Source organism: Poecilia mexicana, unplaced genomic scaffold (assembly GCF_051168715.1).
Source record: "Poecilia mexicana isolate PSO_F unplaced genomic scaffold, ASM5116871v1 scaffold_15, whole genome shotgun sequence".
Classification (NCBI taxonomy): Eukaryota; Metazoa; Chordata; class Actinopteri; order Cyprinodontiformes; family Poeciliidae; genus Poecilia; species Poecilia mexicana.
The window spans coordinates 2417216-2433204 of NW_028263384.1; the positions used below are offsets into that span (position 1 = coordinate 2417216).

At 37.7% G+C, this 15989-nt stretch overlaps 2 protein-coding genes across 6 annotated transcripts; one reads left to right on the forward strand and one right to left on the reverse strand.

The window, feature by feature from the left end:
* On the forward strand, positions 1–8607 carry cryzl1 (crystallin, zeta (quinone reductase)-like 1). 3 transcript variants are annotated; one of them, XM_014975153.2, is made up of 13 exons: positions 3–217; positions 1142–1219; positions 2116–2188; positions 2311–2355; positions 3264–3332; positions 4932–5065; positions 5148–5259; positions 5414–5434; positions 6400–6498; positions 6588–6706; positions 6805–6910; positions 8078–8123; positions 8228–8607. In XM_014975153.2, the coding sequence occupies exons 1-13, from the start codon at positions 152–154 to the stop codon at positions 8322–8324; spliced, it is 1065 nt and encodes a 354-aa protein (XP_014830639.2). In that variant the 5' UTR covers positions 3–151; the 3' UTR covers positions 8325–8607. The 3 variants fall into 3 exon arrangements, with proteins under 3 accessions (XP_087869113.1, XP_014830639.2, XP_014830640.2); XM_088012987.1 differs by lacking the exon at positions 3264–3332 and having other exon boundaries at positions 1–217; XM_014975154.2 differs by lacking the exon at positions 5414–5434 and having other exon boundaries at positions 5–217.
* On the reverse strand, positions 8528–13389 carry setd4 (SET domain containing 4). Of its 3 annotated transcripts, none has more exons than XM_088012985.1 (13): positions 13273–13389; positions 12676–12763; positions 12504–12599; positions 12354–12391; positions 12009–12097; positions 11694–11931; positions 11459–11517; positions 11260–11389; positions 10999–11065; positions 10498–10576; positions 10080–10160; positions 9342–9465; positions 8528–9267 (listed from the first exon to the last, which is right to left on the reverse strand). In XM_088012985.1, exons 2-13 carry the CDS (start codon positions 12749–12751, stop codon positions 9091–9093), a joined length of 1254 nt encoding a protein of 417 aa, XP_087869111.1. In that variant the 5' UTR covers positions 12752–12763; positions 13273–13389; the 3' UTR covers positions 8528–9090. The 3 variants fall into 3 exon arrangements, with proteins under 3 accessions (XP_087869111.1, XP_087869110.1, XP_087869112.1); XM_088012984.1 differs by having other exon boundaries at positions 10999–11173; XM_088012986.1 differs by lacking the exon at positions 11694–11931 and having other exon boundaries at positions 10999–11173; positions 11459–11518.
* Between the last annotated feature and the right edge of the window lie 2600 nt (positions 13390–15989).

The window sequence follows — 15989 nt, forward strand, 5'->3', positions numbered from 1 at the left end:
TGCGTTAGTTTGTCACCGCAATAGAAGAAGAGGTCAGCTGATCAAATCAAATAGGACCTGAAAACCAGCGCCTGTGTTTTCTCCTTCTGATTTAGATAAAGCTGGAGGGTTTTGATCGACGTATCTGTTCATGAATTAAAATCGGGGCGACATGAAAGGTTTATACGGCCGAGCTGCAGAGGGCGACGCTGAGCCCAAGTTTGTTATTCAGGAAACGGTGAGTTGGGCTTTAAATTCATACATTATTAATAATCCAGACCTCAGCGCACTAAAAAGCTTTGGTCGTTCCTCGGTTGTTCCTGTTCCTTCTAATACCTGTTCCTGGTGGTGGGAGCATCATGGTGTGGGGTTGTTTTGCTCTTAGTAGTGCTGGCGCATCACTAAAAGAGGAAGGGATTTTGATGAAATAAGAATTACTGTGTTCATCCTCATCTGGGTCAGGGATCTACAATTTTTACAATCCAAAGAGCCATTTTTGCCCTAAACCCCAGCAACAAAAATACTGCTTAGAGGCACAAAACAAATTAAATGTTTGTTAAATAGCTACTAAATAAGTTTGTCATAGTTTTTTAAAGAAGCACCATTTTATTTATATTGTAGGCATTAAAATAATGGGGAAAAAACTTTTTGCCCAAAGAGCATTTGGGTGAAAAATCATGTGAAAAGAATAAGCTAAACAATCAAAGCAAATATTACTGGCACATTTGTTGAGAAAGTTAAATGCAAATTATTCTATTAAAACTGTAAAACTTGCATTTGTTATTCTACCAATATTTAAACTCATTTGCTGATTGATACTAGAAGCTTGTTGATGTCTATGAAAAGTTGTGGTTTCTCTGCAACTTGATGAGGAAAATTAAACCAAATATTACTGTGGGGTGTAACTGTATGTGTATAAAATCACTATAAATTGAAGTTATGGCTCCTAATTTATTTTTATTTTAGTAAATTTCTGTTTGCTGCAGTATAATTTCAATTTAATCTGTAAAAAGAAAAAAAAGATTAATATCCCCAAATTAAGTTTTACACCCCCTGGTGGGTGTATGTAGACTTCACACTGGCACTGTAGGATAAACAGGGATCTTATTATTGTCTGATCACAACAAGCATCTTTAACTGGTATGTTTCTGTTTATCTCCAGACTCTCCTAGATGTTTTAGGCAGCCATCAGGTCAGAATGAAGGTCAAAGCTTGTGGACTCAGCCCTCTGGACTTCAAGGTAAAAAAAATAAATAAAAACCTAAATTATAAAGTACTTAATGAGAAGCTACTGTAAGTTTTGTGGAAACTTGCTTGTTCATAAATGTTTGTTCTCTCCAAGTGCACACGCCTCCAAACCAGACTAAGAGCAAGGGATGCAGTTTAGATGTTACTTGTGTTTTGGGATCATATTTTGCAAAAGAAAAATAGGGGGAACATAACATGATAAGAATGATTCTGTAATGATTTGCTGTATTGGTGGTGGAGGATGGATGCAGTGGACCCAGGTTGTAGAGTATATAATGGTTTTAATGGTGATCATAATGAACAGAGATCCAGGCAGCACAAGTGAGCAATGAGGCAAGGAAACTCAGACACTGGTAGCTCTGGAGACACACGACTGGAACAAGAAACACAACTGGAGACTCATGACATATGACAAGGATCTGGCAGGAAGCAGGTGACACAGGTGGGGTTAAATACACAAGGGCATAATCAGAGTAAAAGGGACAGCTGTGAACAATCAAGGGGTAGCCGTGACAACATAGAGATTCAATAAACTGAGAAAAACACAAAATCCAAATACTCACACATTCATTCTGACTTCATTCACTGAAATACAGTGAAAAGTGGTTGATCCCATATAGATTTCTGTTTTTACTTTTTTGTCATACTTAAATGTTTCTATTCATAAAACAAATTTAATATTGAGTAAAGATAGGCTGAACAAATACAAAAAAACACTTTTGAAATTATTTCATTCATCAATTAGGAGAAAAACAAAAAAGTATCCCTTTGGAGCCTAAGAGATGTCAATTACTTTTGTTTTTCTTCATTTTTTGTTTTTTTAGTTACTCTTTGCCCATTAATGGCTGAATTAATGAGCAGTAAAGTAACTTATCTGTCTTCCTCAAGTTGATTCAGGAAGTGGGGATCCAGAGGGATTTCATTCCTGTTGGCAGAGAGGTGGCAGGTGTCGTCCTTCAAGGTATCAAACTGTGTTTACTGAGCAAATCTTACATTATACACAAACACACTCATATGTGTGCTCTGAGGGAGCTTTCTCTCCACACATTTAACTGCTCATTCTGTGTTTTTTTTCCCCCATAGTTGGACCCAAAGTGACCTCCTTTCAGCCAGAGGACGAGGTTGTAGGTGAGAAATGCTTTTAAATGAAACTTGGCCTGTTAAAATTGGGTGAGGAATAAAAGGGAAAATGATAGCATATGATTTTTTGTACTTTATTTAGGAAAAAATGCACACTTTTGTTTTTCTATTGTTTGTTTATAATGTTACTATCTTACTTAAATATTTTGCAGACAACTATAAATTTTGTCCATCATCTGTGCAAGGTTTTAACAAAAATAGTTAAATGGGAGTAAAATCCGATACCATGGTATCGGATCGGTGATACTGGCCCTGTATTCACTTCATATCGGATCGGATCTAAAATATGCAGTATTGTACATCACTACTGATTTTAAATCAAAGTAATGCAGTTTGGTCAGAAGTTAACTGGGTTAAAAGGGAATAAAAAACAGATTATGTGGAAATGGTCAAGTATTTGACTCCTCCCACATTTAGGTCCTACCCAAAGTCTGCACTGCAGTTAGTTTAGCTAAACCAGCTGTTTTACTCTCAATAAACCTCTAAAAATAACATTTATTTATGTAAATGTTTAAATAGATAATTGAAGAAATTAAATACTTGAAATCATAATGATTCTGTATCATCTGAATATTTGTGATGCCTTTTCTGTGGCTCCAGTTCTGCTTGCTGAGAATTCAGTTTTCCACAAATCTTTTTCATGTTCAACTTATATACTTTAGTTTTTATACATTTTTATTGCTTATGGTTATATTTGAATTATTAATACTTAACACCTTGGATGGAGTAGCCGGTCAACTAATAAGTAATTTTCCCATGGGGATCAATAAAGCATATTATATTCAAAAAACAAAACAGGCCATTTTACATTTTGATTTTAGTTTCCTATGTAGTGTGTGGTTCTTGTTTTTTCATTTTACTCTTTAGTCATAATTTTTCCTCCTTTCATTCTCCAGGAGTTCTTCCTCTGGACTCACCTTGTTCTGGGCTCTGTGAAGTCATTGACATAGATGAGTACTATTTAGGTAAATGCACTAATGAACTTTATTTTTATAAATCTGATATAGGGAGTCAGAAGAACACAGGCTGAGAGGAGGGCAGTTTATACATTAAAGTAACTCAAACATGAATTGCTATAATGTCCTCTTGGCTGTGTTCAAAGTCGGTGGGCTAAATGGATGTTGTGAAACGGCTCCTCCTCCATCTTTCACTGGCACTCTTGGTGCTTTAAAATCTAAAGTGAAGCTCAGCTGGCTGTTTGACAGAACACTGAAAGCACCTCGAGTCCAGAGACTCCATCTGGTCTGAGACATCAGATACAACAACCCAAGCACTTCCAGATAGAGTACCTGAGAAAGGGTGTCGGTAAATGGAACATTTACTATTAAGGAAATTCTACCTGTTATTGACATCCAGAAATCCCAATGCTTGTCATAAAACAGTACCTTGCAAGGAATTAGCATGCCTTGAACTTTTTCATATTGTGTCACATTACAACTAAAACTTTCAGTGCTTTTGTATTTGGATTTTATGTGATAGACCAACATAAATTACTGCATTATTATCAAATGCATATGGATAAGAACACTCAGACTCTTCTGCTAATGTGCAGTGTAGGTGAAGCAAATTTTTTTTATTTAGCACTTTTGCTAATTTTGAAAAGGTTTAGCACACTAAACTTCCCCTAAATCTTTTTTTCTGAATAAATTCTAAAGCACTTGGTTGTTTTACAAACTTTCAGTTGAGTAAAGCTGGACATCACTGTTTACGTTTTGGATATCATCTGTTAAGAATTTTTCAAATAGTCATTTATATTCATTCTCATACTTTGAAGCACTTTAGCGTTGGTGTCCGCTAAATACTGAGTTGGTATAGCGCTTTATCATTAGCTGGTATAGAGTTTTATACCAGCTTTCACGGGATACCATGTTTGTTTAGCATTGTTGCCCTAATTAAAATTATTTGCCTTCAGAAGCCACCAAAGTGGTAAATAGAGTCCAATTTAATCATTGTATAAATCCAGCTATTCTGTGAAAGCCTGAAAAGTTTGTTAGAGAGCAGCATTATGAAGACCAAGGAACAAATCTCGATTTATTATTCAAATCATGTCACCATGCAGTGCCAGTCCAATGCCCACCAGAGGGCCCCAAAAGCATCAAACTAACATGATAAAATGTATGTATGTTTAAAATAACATTAACAATATAAACTAAATGATATGACACAGGGGAATTAGCTGATATTACTTTACATAGTTAAAGCTTTATGACACAGTTAAATACCACTCTGCATTTCAAAATCTACATTTATTTTTTTCCGTTTGCTACTCCTTTTGGGTAAAATTGATAACCATAATAGCACCAGTATGATGTAAGCTAATTACAAATGCTAATGATAGCTGATATGTTACACACATAGAGTAGCTCAAGACTGATAAAGAATTTGGTGTTGACATGATGTAACCATGCATTTTTTTCCTTCTACTTTAAAATGATCTGCTTTCTTATGTTTAGCCACAAAAAAATCCTAAAGTGATTGAAAATGTAAAGAAAAAAAAATGTTTGAGATGTGAGTACCTTAACAAAGCACAGTAAAAACTGCATATTTTTGTTTGTTTTCTGCAGTTCAAAAGCCAGAGAAGCTCAGCTCTTTGTGTGCGGCGGGAGCTCTGCGTGACGGCATCTGTGCCTACACTGCCCTACACACACACGCCCACATGGCAGCTGGACACACACTCCTGGTGATGGACGGGTCCAGTGTACGTATAGTCAGTCTGAGGATGAACTGCAATGTCGAGGCAGTATGGTTTAGTAACAATCTCATCTCCTGTAATTGTGAAGCCTTTTGGCCTCATGTGTGTCCAGCTGGCCTGTTACCACGGAGTCAAGGTCCTCACCACATCACACTCGCCGCAGAAACAGGCCTTCCTGGAGCAGCTTCGGCCCAGCGTAGGTTTGTATCCCCCACTGCGTTGACGACCGCACCTCCTGTCTTTTAATTCAGCTTCCTGTCGCTGTCAACTGCTGATTTGACGACAAATCAGCTTTACTTTCAAGCTATGCATTTGCTTCCTTCACTTCTTTCCTCTCCTTCATATTTTCCTTAGGCATTCAGGATCCTTTAGTAGGTGAGATATTTTTCTCTTTTCTTTTCAAACCCTCCAAGTACATCTCAAAACATTTGAATTTTGTAAAATAGTTCAATAGTTTTTACTTATTTTTAGAAAGTTAAACTCTTATGTTAACATAGACTTATTACACACTGAGTGAAATGTTTCAGTCCATTATTTAATGTAATTTTGATGTTTGCTGCAGTTATCCCTGAGGCTGATGCTTCTTTTCCTACCACTTTTTCCTTCCACTTAACTTTCCATGAATATGCGTAGTTACAGAACTGTGTGACTAACCAGCTTCTTTGGCATTGACATTGATCAAGTCAACAATCTTCAATACCTAAAAAGCTTTTTTAAATCATCATTATGTAACATTACAGTTTTCCAAAACAATGAATTTGGAGTTTTTATTTTTCCAAGTCATCAAAATTATGCCAAATAAAGACTTGAAATGTTTCACTTTATATAAAATTTGAGTTTCATTTTCTGAAATGAGGAGCAAAGATATTGATGTTTTTCATTATACCCAAATGTTTCTCAGGATTGCTAATGTCTGACAAAACTAATGGTGCGCCTTTTGTTCATCATGTCTTCTGACACTTACTTGTTTTATTTTCAACAAGTTAGTTGTTGAAAATGCCTAATATTTATTTTATGTATGAAGCACAGAGAAGGAAATGTGCTAAATGTAAATTTTGCTGCCACCTTGTGGAGAGAATCAAATACTGTGTGCAGGTAAACTTTTCACTGGTATAGCCAAAAGTTTCCTATTCTTTTTTTATTGCCTGTTTTTGCTCTTTTTTTTTTTCCATACTAAAATTGACTATAATCTAATGATAATGTAGGAAAATGGATGCAAACGTTATCAAAACATTTGTGTCAAAATGTTTGGGTAGGACTGTAGGATATAGAGAATGTTGAACTGTAGAATCAGCCATGGTGGTTCAGTGTTTTATGTGGTTCTGTTTTGGTTCATACAGCCAGAGTCATTCCGGTGCATAATGGATCATCGGACCTACTGTCAGTGGTTCTGGAGGAGACGGGAGGACTGGGAGTGGATATAGTTGTGGATTCTGGAGGTGAACTGAAAATACACTTCAGGATGATGACCATGTCTTTGTTTAAAATATGATTTTAATAATGAAATATAGGCCTTTTTTCTTTAAAGTTTGTCTCCACGGAGATGAGGAGGAGGAGGAGGATATTAAATTACTCCCCCATAAGCATGACATCATCAGTGTGCTCGGAGTGGGAGGGCACTGGGTCACCTCCCACAAAAACCTGCAGGTAACAGGCTTACAGTCAAATACAAGCAGCTCCTGTTAGTTCAGACTTTAAAGTTCTACATAAACATATTAATTATGAAATGTTTGTTCTGTCTGCAGTTGGATCCTCCAGACTGCAGGTTACTGCATTTAAAATGCGCCTCCGTGTCTTTCCTCAACCCTGAGGTCTGGACGACCTCATCGGCTCAGCAAGGACGATACCTCCGTATCCTGTCCTCACATCTACAGCCTCCACTCATCATCTGCATTCATCTTATAACTATTTGGGGCTTTTAATTATTCATTTGAACCATTCTCTTATAATAATACATCAAAATTATATAGCAATTTACAAGGAATAGTAGTTGAAACTTAAGGGGATTATGATGGATAGGCCAGCTTTGAGTAATGATTTGACGGTAGGTAGAGAGTCAGAGTTCCTATTGTTTTGAGGCGTTCCAATGGGGTGGGTAGGAGGGATTTACTGTAGTATTTGCAGATGCATAGAGAAAAGTCCATGAAGGACTCTATTGCTGTTGTCGAGTCTTGAAGTTATTAAGAAGTAGACAAGTATCTGAGTGGTGGAGTGAGGGAGAGGAAGGTAGTCATAGAGGTTTGGGACTAGTAATAAGTAGCTATGGTTTGTTGCTGTTGAGCTTTAGAAAATTAGTGTCCATCCAGAGTTTGACATAAGTCAGGCAGCTGGTGATGATGGCTAGAGTAATGGATTTGGTGGAGATGTAGACCTGTGTGTCATCGGAGTAAGTCTATGTTGGTGGATAATGTGTCCAAGGGACAATGAAGAGAAGGTGGCAGAGTACATTGGGGAACAATGTGGATAACGGAGGCAGAGTGTGACTTGCTGGTCACAGTGAAAGGATTGTACAACAACCAACCTCAGGTCACGTTTACACGAGGCCACTGCCTGAAAGATGGCTATTTTTGGATGTTGATTGGGTAAAAGAAAACCTTAGATAGCGCTGGGATTTTAGCACGTCATTGAACGTACATGTGCTTTTGACCCTTAGTTTCCACCTCACTAGCTTCCTGCTCATTGCAAACACTAACTTGCATTCCTCATCAGAAATTGTGCTAACCTGAACAGGACTAAATAAAATAATGCTTTTCACCATTGTTTTTTGCTTTTAATCTGCTCATGCTTGTATGCTAATATGTACGCTTTCACACCTTTGCAGGGGGTATCATAGAATGTTTAACCCATTAAAATTAAAAACAATAATTGGCTTCACAAGTTTGGAAAAAAAATGTATTTCTTGTAAAAGCATTCCACCCTCAGAAAGCTGTTCAACTGAATTCTTAAAGGCCAAAAATTAATAGCATATGTAAACTTCTGGCTTGGGCTGTACATAAAATCTTTAACATCTGTTCTTAGATATTCTGAAAGACATTGTGGAGAAGATGTCAGCTGGAGTTCTCAGGTAACTTTGAAAAACATGCTGTTTGTGTATTTTATCCCGATATAAGAGATATCAGGAAATACTGACTGTTCAACATAATCACATCTGGCTTCTCTTCCCTGCAGACCTCAGATGGAGGAAGCTGTTCCTCTCTATGAAGCCATAGTTGCCATGGAAACCGTCCAGCGTCATCCCAAGAAAAAGGCTGTCGTTCAGCTCTGAGCAAGAAAACAAAACCTCATTCAGTTCTGGGTCCAAATCTTTTACCTACTTCACACTAACATCTGAAAGCTCTTTTTTCCAAAGTCAACACTTCAGTGAACTGGACAATGTTTGAACCCATTAACACACCAGTATTTCAGGATTTCTCCACATGGAATTGAATAACAAATAATCATTATTAAATCAATATACTTTTTAACAGATTCTAAGAAAGAAATGCATCTTTTATTCTGGATATTTGTTTAAACTATGTTGGTAACATAATAAAATTGCATGTGAGGAATTAGAGGAGGAAGTGTCTGCTGTAGGAAAATGGTTGTTTATGTTCTTTCAGAAATTTAATTCAAAAAATATTTGAGGGGTATGAATACTTTTGAAAGGCACTTTCAAAGAATGTCTGATGTCTGGTGATGGAGCTCCATAGATGGCAGCTGATGTTTCTTATTCAGGGTGCATCGTTAAATTGGCCCATATTTCATTAATGTTGGGAGATTGGCGATCTGTCGATTTCTACATGAGAAACTGATCTTATCCACAAAACCAAACAGTTTGTGCCTGATTTTCAGACTTTAAGCAACGTTTCAGCCAAATCAGAATAGGCAGGTCAGGATTTTTTCAAGATCGGTGATCATCCAGAAAACTGTAATCGGTGCACCACTACTTCTAATCTTTGGATCAAAGCGGCACTTTTAATGTCTTTTTAGCTGCTTTGTGGGCAGGAAGAAGAATGATACAGCAGCTGTGTGAACAGAAGACCGGTAAGGTGTCAGCTCATCACTCCAATGTTTGCTTTGCATGAGGACGTCTCTTTTTCTAGAATCACAGAGTCTTTCAGAGCTGTAACACAGTTCTCCAAGATCCACCTCTCCTCCTGGCGCAATGCCCTCACCACCTCCAGCTGCTCCCTGACTGGCCCCCCACACTGACCCAGAAGCTGGGAGATCTAAACGCAGAAAGATGAAGCATTTCAGTCCCATTTTTATTCCAGGAAATACTTTGATCTGTGTTTATGTGCACCTTATCCAGAGCTATGTGTGTATCTTTCAGCAGCTGTTGACATAAAGTCCTGGCTGTCTGGCTGCTTCTCACTTCTGTCTTTTCATCAACAACCTGACCGAGCAGCGCTGGCCTCCATAGGTGGCTGAAAAACAGAAATATAACCAAAGCTTATCACACAAGCTGGGTCAAGAAGAAAGCTGATCAGGAGTGATTGGAAGACCACATTTGTTGGGACAGATTTTCTGTAGGTTCCATCAACTCAAATTTAAAAATTTTTAAGACTTATGAATGAAAATTAAGACTTATGTCGCAAAAAAGCTAGCTGCCCATGGTAGAGGCAAAACATCTAGGTAGCTTTTTTATCCATGATATATGCAGGAAAGCCAGATGGCTTCTTGCTTCTATCAGTGACAAGTGAAACCTAGCTATCACTTATCTTTGCCAACTATAAATATATAGTATATATTAGCAGCTAGTTACCAGTAGCTGCAACCGCTTTGAGTCACAGAAAGCAACGGAGATGTCTGCGAGTGACTCAAACGTTTGACAGAAAAGTCCCACAGAAAAAACATCTACATAGTAAATGTAAGACCACGCCATAATCAGAAGTCTGACATTTTGTTAACATAGTTAAGGCCAAGTTCATTTCTAAAAATTAGTTTATGACATTTAAAGGCATTCATTTTAGATACATAAATTTAAAGACTTTTTAGAAATGCACCAAAACCCTGTGGGCAGATGAAAATGTCATCATACTATAGTGTTTGTGGCAGAGACAGCAGTCTGAGAGCCACCATCAGCCTCCAACTGGGACCTTCACTGGACACGGTGAGATTCCTGTCAGGAATGAAAAAAAAATTAAAGTTTGTTAAAAAATAATATTTGCTTCTTCAAAGTGTACTGTCTAAATAGGTTATTTAGGGTTCCATCTTATTGTTTCTGTGCAAAATTTAACATTTTTGTGTATATTTGTTTAGTTTGGCAATATTTAATCTAAAACCATAACAGTGCTGCTCCACCCACTTTGGTGAAATTCTTTAAAAGATTTGTCAGGGTTGGTGTTTTGCTTTCATAAGAGGGTGAGTTATAGTTTTTTCATGAAACAATGTAAACCAGTAAAACAAGTCAATGTAGCAATGAAACATGGAAATGTTTATGGCACAGACTTACTTACTCAAGGAAATTATTTTCTCTGAGGAACTTCATCTTCTGATCCAAACTCTTCTCACCTCTTAAAATGTCACACAGCAAGTCTGAGGAACCACAGTAAAAGATTAGTATTTTTTAGGATGTTGTGCAAAATTTATTCCATTAAGAACTTTTACTTTAATTATACTTAAGATATTATTATAACATTGTCTTAGACTGCAAAACTAGTAGGGGTGGACCGACTGGACTTTTCCAGCTGATCACTTATCTTTTGGCCGGTACTGATGTTTTTGCTGCAAAGTCACTAAATATAGCAAAAAAATTAAAAATAAAAATTGCTCAACATAGCAACTTTTAGCAAAAGTGGACAGTAGTTGATCTTAAGATACTTACAGAGTATCTGAAGATCACCCAAAATGTAAGAAATCGAGGTTGATTTATTGGTGCACCCCTATACAAAACCTATTATTTATTATGACACTGCCTTTGACTACACCCAGACCTTTTACTGATGTTTATGACTTGCCTGGTTCCACATACACGACGCTATGTGGATTATTCATGGCAACAAATCCGTACTCCAAAAGCAGGCGCTGGTTGTCATGGGAACCATAGTTAATGAACACCTGCTCGTAGCACGGTGTACCACAGACACTCCTGATTTCATAGCATTTTGTCTGATCATTAAAACCCGCTTTTACCTGGTGGGAAAAGATGATATAAACCTATCTATGAATATGGTTCAGATGGAAATGAAACATGAACTCAAAAGTGATTTCATGTTGACCTGGACGTCAGGGTGGTGGTTGAGGAGATCCAGGAAGGGAGCTAAAGCGTAACTATCAGGTCCAGACAGGAAGCAGCTGGACGGCCGGGACATGAAGACAGAGCGCGTGTTTACACTGCACCACGCCCACCTGAAAGAGGCAGAACAGCTGAAATAGCAGACTGAACCAGGTTTGGTGACCATCAGTGTGTTTGTGTACCTCAGAGCTTCATAAGTCAGCACATCTTCTATGGGCTGGCTCAGAACTGGCTGCAGAGTCCTGTACAGATCAATAAACATAGATGTTTGCAAAACCACTGATACTCCTTTAACTGTCACATTTTAACATGCTACAACTACAAACACCAACGTACTTTACTGGGATGTCATGTACAGACCAACACACACTGCGAAATCAAGCATCCCAAAGCTGAACAGAAACGAAGCTCAACTCCCCTGAAAAACTCCTGATTGGAGGAGTGCATCTCACGCACCGCCTCCCTCTGCTCTAAGCCCCGCCTCCTCACACCGGCAGGTAGGACGTCTGCCACCTCTTCTGAGAAATATGTGGGGCAGGCATAAGAGTAGGGCAGCACGTCAATGTACGGGAACCAATCAGAGGCCTCCCCACGCTGGCGCTCACACACCAGGAAAACACAAAGCGCAGAGAGAGGAGAAAGGCGGGGTTTCCAACTACAGACAAGATAAAGAGTCAAACTGCAAATAAAATCCCCTCATTTATGACAAAGTTAGCAATCTTGCAGCTTTACCTTTTGATGTACTCTCCCAGGTAGCTGCTGAGAACAGTGGAAGTTGTGAGGAGACAGGATTCTGGCAGAGAAACAACCAGCTCCCCTGGCTGAAAAGCAATATTTTAATTGTGTCAGTTTTAGTCCTCCACACTAATCAGCTGATTTTTGAAGGCAACTCTTTAGGACGCTGAAGAAAAAGAAGCCATGTATCGTTTTTCTTGTACTTGACAATTAGAACATATTTCGTCTTAGTCTATCTTCAAAAACACCCCATCTTAAGGTTGTACCATGAAAATGTTAAATTGTTCTAGATTATTTAAATTGTAAGGAAATAATAGTATTAAAAACATATTTAAACAGTACCATTATAGTTTGGAGAGTCTGCAGTCCTCTTCCTGTGTCTGAATGAAAACAAACACAAACTGTGAGGTTGCATCATTGTAAACAAGAGATTTCTGAAGCTCTCCCTAACATATAAAATAAAATAAAACTTCATCCAACAGCCAGGCGTACCAGAGAACAGAGCAGGCTGCAGCAGCGTTGAGCTGAATCCTCTCTGGTGGAGAAACTTCATCAGCCTGACGTACTGCAGCTGATGACTTAGAGAGACTGGAACGTCCGAGGGAAATGAAGAGTGTTTCTTTTTCTGTGATGAATCAGTTTACTGCAGTGACTCTTTTCCTACCTGAATGGACGGATTGTTCACGTTTCCGTTTCCTCTTTCTTGCAGTTCTTCCAACTCTGCGGCTGCGACCTTTCATGGCTTCCACCAGCTCATGTGAAGAATAAGCATGATAATTACCGGTACATTTTAAAATTAAACTAAAGTTCATCATATTTTAAAAGAGCAAAAAAAGTCCCACACTTTTCTGTCTGACAGGTCAGTGTGTGCAGACAGAAAATGAATGTGACTCAGAACTAAATAACAAAAGTGTCCTGCTAAATGTAATGCCACCAAACAATATTTGTTGTCCTTCTTCAGATCTACCGACTTGGACCTTACTCTTAACAATTACAAATATTTTTTCTGCCTTTGGGTCTATTAAAGGGATGGTATGCTTCATTAGCCTGCGCTAATATTTAATGTGACTGGCATAAGTCGTATGTCATGTCCATGTTGAGCTATGAGACACAAAAACAAGACCATATATAATTGGAGCTCAAATTTCTAAACGAAAACCGTCTCAGTTTGTGTTGGCTTAAAACATATCATACGGACACTAACAGCTGCTGTTCATAAATGCAGTTAAATTAATTGAGTTTACATTAATAAAACACTTACTGGTCAAGAAACAATGTTGGACTTTCTATCCTTGCTTTACTAGGTTCTTTGCCTCTTTAATTTTCCGGGTATGCGTGTTAAAGCTGCGCAGTACGACTGGCCGCCATCAGCGCCGACACACGGTCACGTGGTTAAAATGCGCAGGCTCAGTCAGTTTGGGCTCTTCTGACCAAACAGAACGCAAAAACGAATATCTCTCATTTTCTCCACGATTTTATGTAATTATTGTCAAAAATGTGCTTCATTGAATTTTACAATAATTTTTGTATACAGTATTTTGGGGAAACATATCTGCTTAAAACGACAAAACTATTGCACATACTTTTGTTTTTGCTAAATGAAATTATTTTGTGGTTCATAATTCTGGGTTAAAGTCGGACTAAAAATCATGAATTAGATAGAAAATACTAGAATATAGTTTGCAAAACACATATAATAAAAAAGTTATGGTTGTCTTTGGAAATCTCACTGTGCAAACCTTTAAACCCTCAGGTAGCATAACAAAAGAAACAGCTGCAATGTTTCAGTAGAGCCACACAGGAGCACTTCAGAATACTATTGTCACTACCATCTACTATATCCGCATGCAATGCTACACAAGGAGGGATCTGTAAAGCTCACATATGCTTTACATCCAGTTTGACAGAACTTGAACTATTTTACAAAAAAAAAACTTTTCAGTGATAGAGGGATGCCTAAAGCTTCTTGTTACAAAACATGGTTCTACAAAGTTCAGGCAAAGTTTGTCCATGCCTTTTTCTCCTCCAGGCTCGACTACTGCAACTCTGTTTCTTGGAATCCAAAGAAAACATCTTCAGAAGCTTCAATACATTCAAAACAGCGCAGCCAGGATTCTATTGAGAGCCCGTAAATCTGCCCATATTACATCTATTCTGCATGACCTTCATTGGCTTCCTGTCACCTACAGAATTCAGTACAAAATCGCACTCATTACCGATCAGTGTTTAAACTGAACCTCACCGGATTATCTGAAGGACCTTCTCATTCCACATTCATCCACCAGATCTCTACGATCACAAGACTGCAACTTCCTCCACCTTCCTCATTCCAGATTAAGGACCATGGGAGATCGGGCATTCGCTGTGGCAGGCCCCCGTCTCTGGAACTCTCTCCCGGACCATTTGAGAGCTCCGCAACCACTGGTTGACTTTAAAAGACGCTTAAAGACTTTTCTATTTAAGCAAGTCTATTCTGCCTCCACATGATTTTTATGATGCTGATTTTATCCTTAATCTTAGTTGTACAGTGTTGCACTTTGAGATTTTTGCTAATGAAAAGTGCGGTACAAATTAAATTGATTATTATTATTATTATTATTATTATTATTATTATTATTATTATTATTATTATTATTATTATATAAAAGCAGCACATACTTTTCAGATCTTATTTGTAATGTAAAAAAGTTCTAGAGATATGAATACTTTTACAAAACACTAATACCTCAGGGCTAATATTTCATTAATGTTTTACTGTGTTATCAGTTTGTTTGTTCATTGCTTGCATTTGTCATCATGACACAGCAGGTTTACCATTTGAAATATGGTGTAACTATTTAGCACATCTGACAGTTTGTATCTCATTAAATCAGTGGCACAAATAGTGATGTAAAATATTTCTGTGTGAACATCTTCCCTTGAATTTTTATCACAAAACAGAGAAATATATATTGTAAATTATATAAGGGGTGTCCAAACTGCAAAGTTAAAAAAATATGCATTTCATTACCCCACCAGTAAATTTGACAATTTTAGCCCAGATGACAAAAGGTCATCTGGGAACACAAGCAAGGGAACACAAGCAAGATGGCTGGCCTGAGACGGCGTACGGAGTGTCTAAAACCGGACTGACGGTAGGATTTAGTTCCATTTAGTTTATGAAAACTATAAGAGAAGTTTGATGTAGGTTCTCACAACATGGAAATATAAATAATAACACAAAATAAAAACTTAATTCCCATAATTGCATTTTGTGTCACTTCAGACACTGTCCACCATTCTTGCTCGTCGTCTGCGTAAAGAGAGACCAAATGATGGGGTATTGTATGAAAATGTTTTTCAATAAATATTTTCAACTTGTCTTAGTCCAGAAAATCTCATCACTAACATGGATTTTGGGGGGTGGGGGGGTTGGACTCATTCCTTAGATCTTGCTTAACGCCTGCTGTCCAGGATGGGTACGCACTGACATGGCTGGCCCAAACGGGCCCAAGTCACCAGACAAGGGCGCCATCACTCCGGTGTACCTGGCCCTGGTCCCACCAGAAACCACGGAACCTAATGGAAAACTAGGGTCTAAGAAGGAAGTTCAGCCGTGGTGAAAAACCTACAGAGAAATGAAAAGACAACATCTCTGTTTCATCTTGTAGAGACACGGACATCAGGATTATGACCTTTTACAAACATTTAACTGCTAACATCAAGACTTTCGTAATTGGTTTAGGATTAGGAAAATCCTCTGAAGAAATATCTTATTTCTTCAGATGATGTTGCTAGCACATAATTTTTTTATGCACATTAAAGTGTTATCAGTCTGATGTTTATTTAATTTTAATAAAAAATAATGTCCACCATTAGAGTCTTGAATTAAAAGAAACAGCTTCCATATTAACATATTTCATCTAATTGTTTTGGAATTTTATTTTTCTGTATCAAATTAAATGTAGAGTTTAATAATAATTTTAAAAAGCAGTAAAA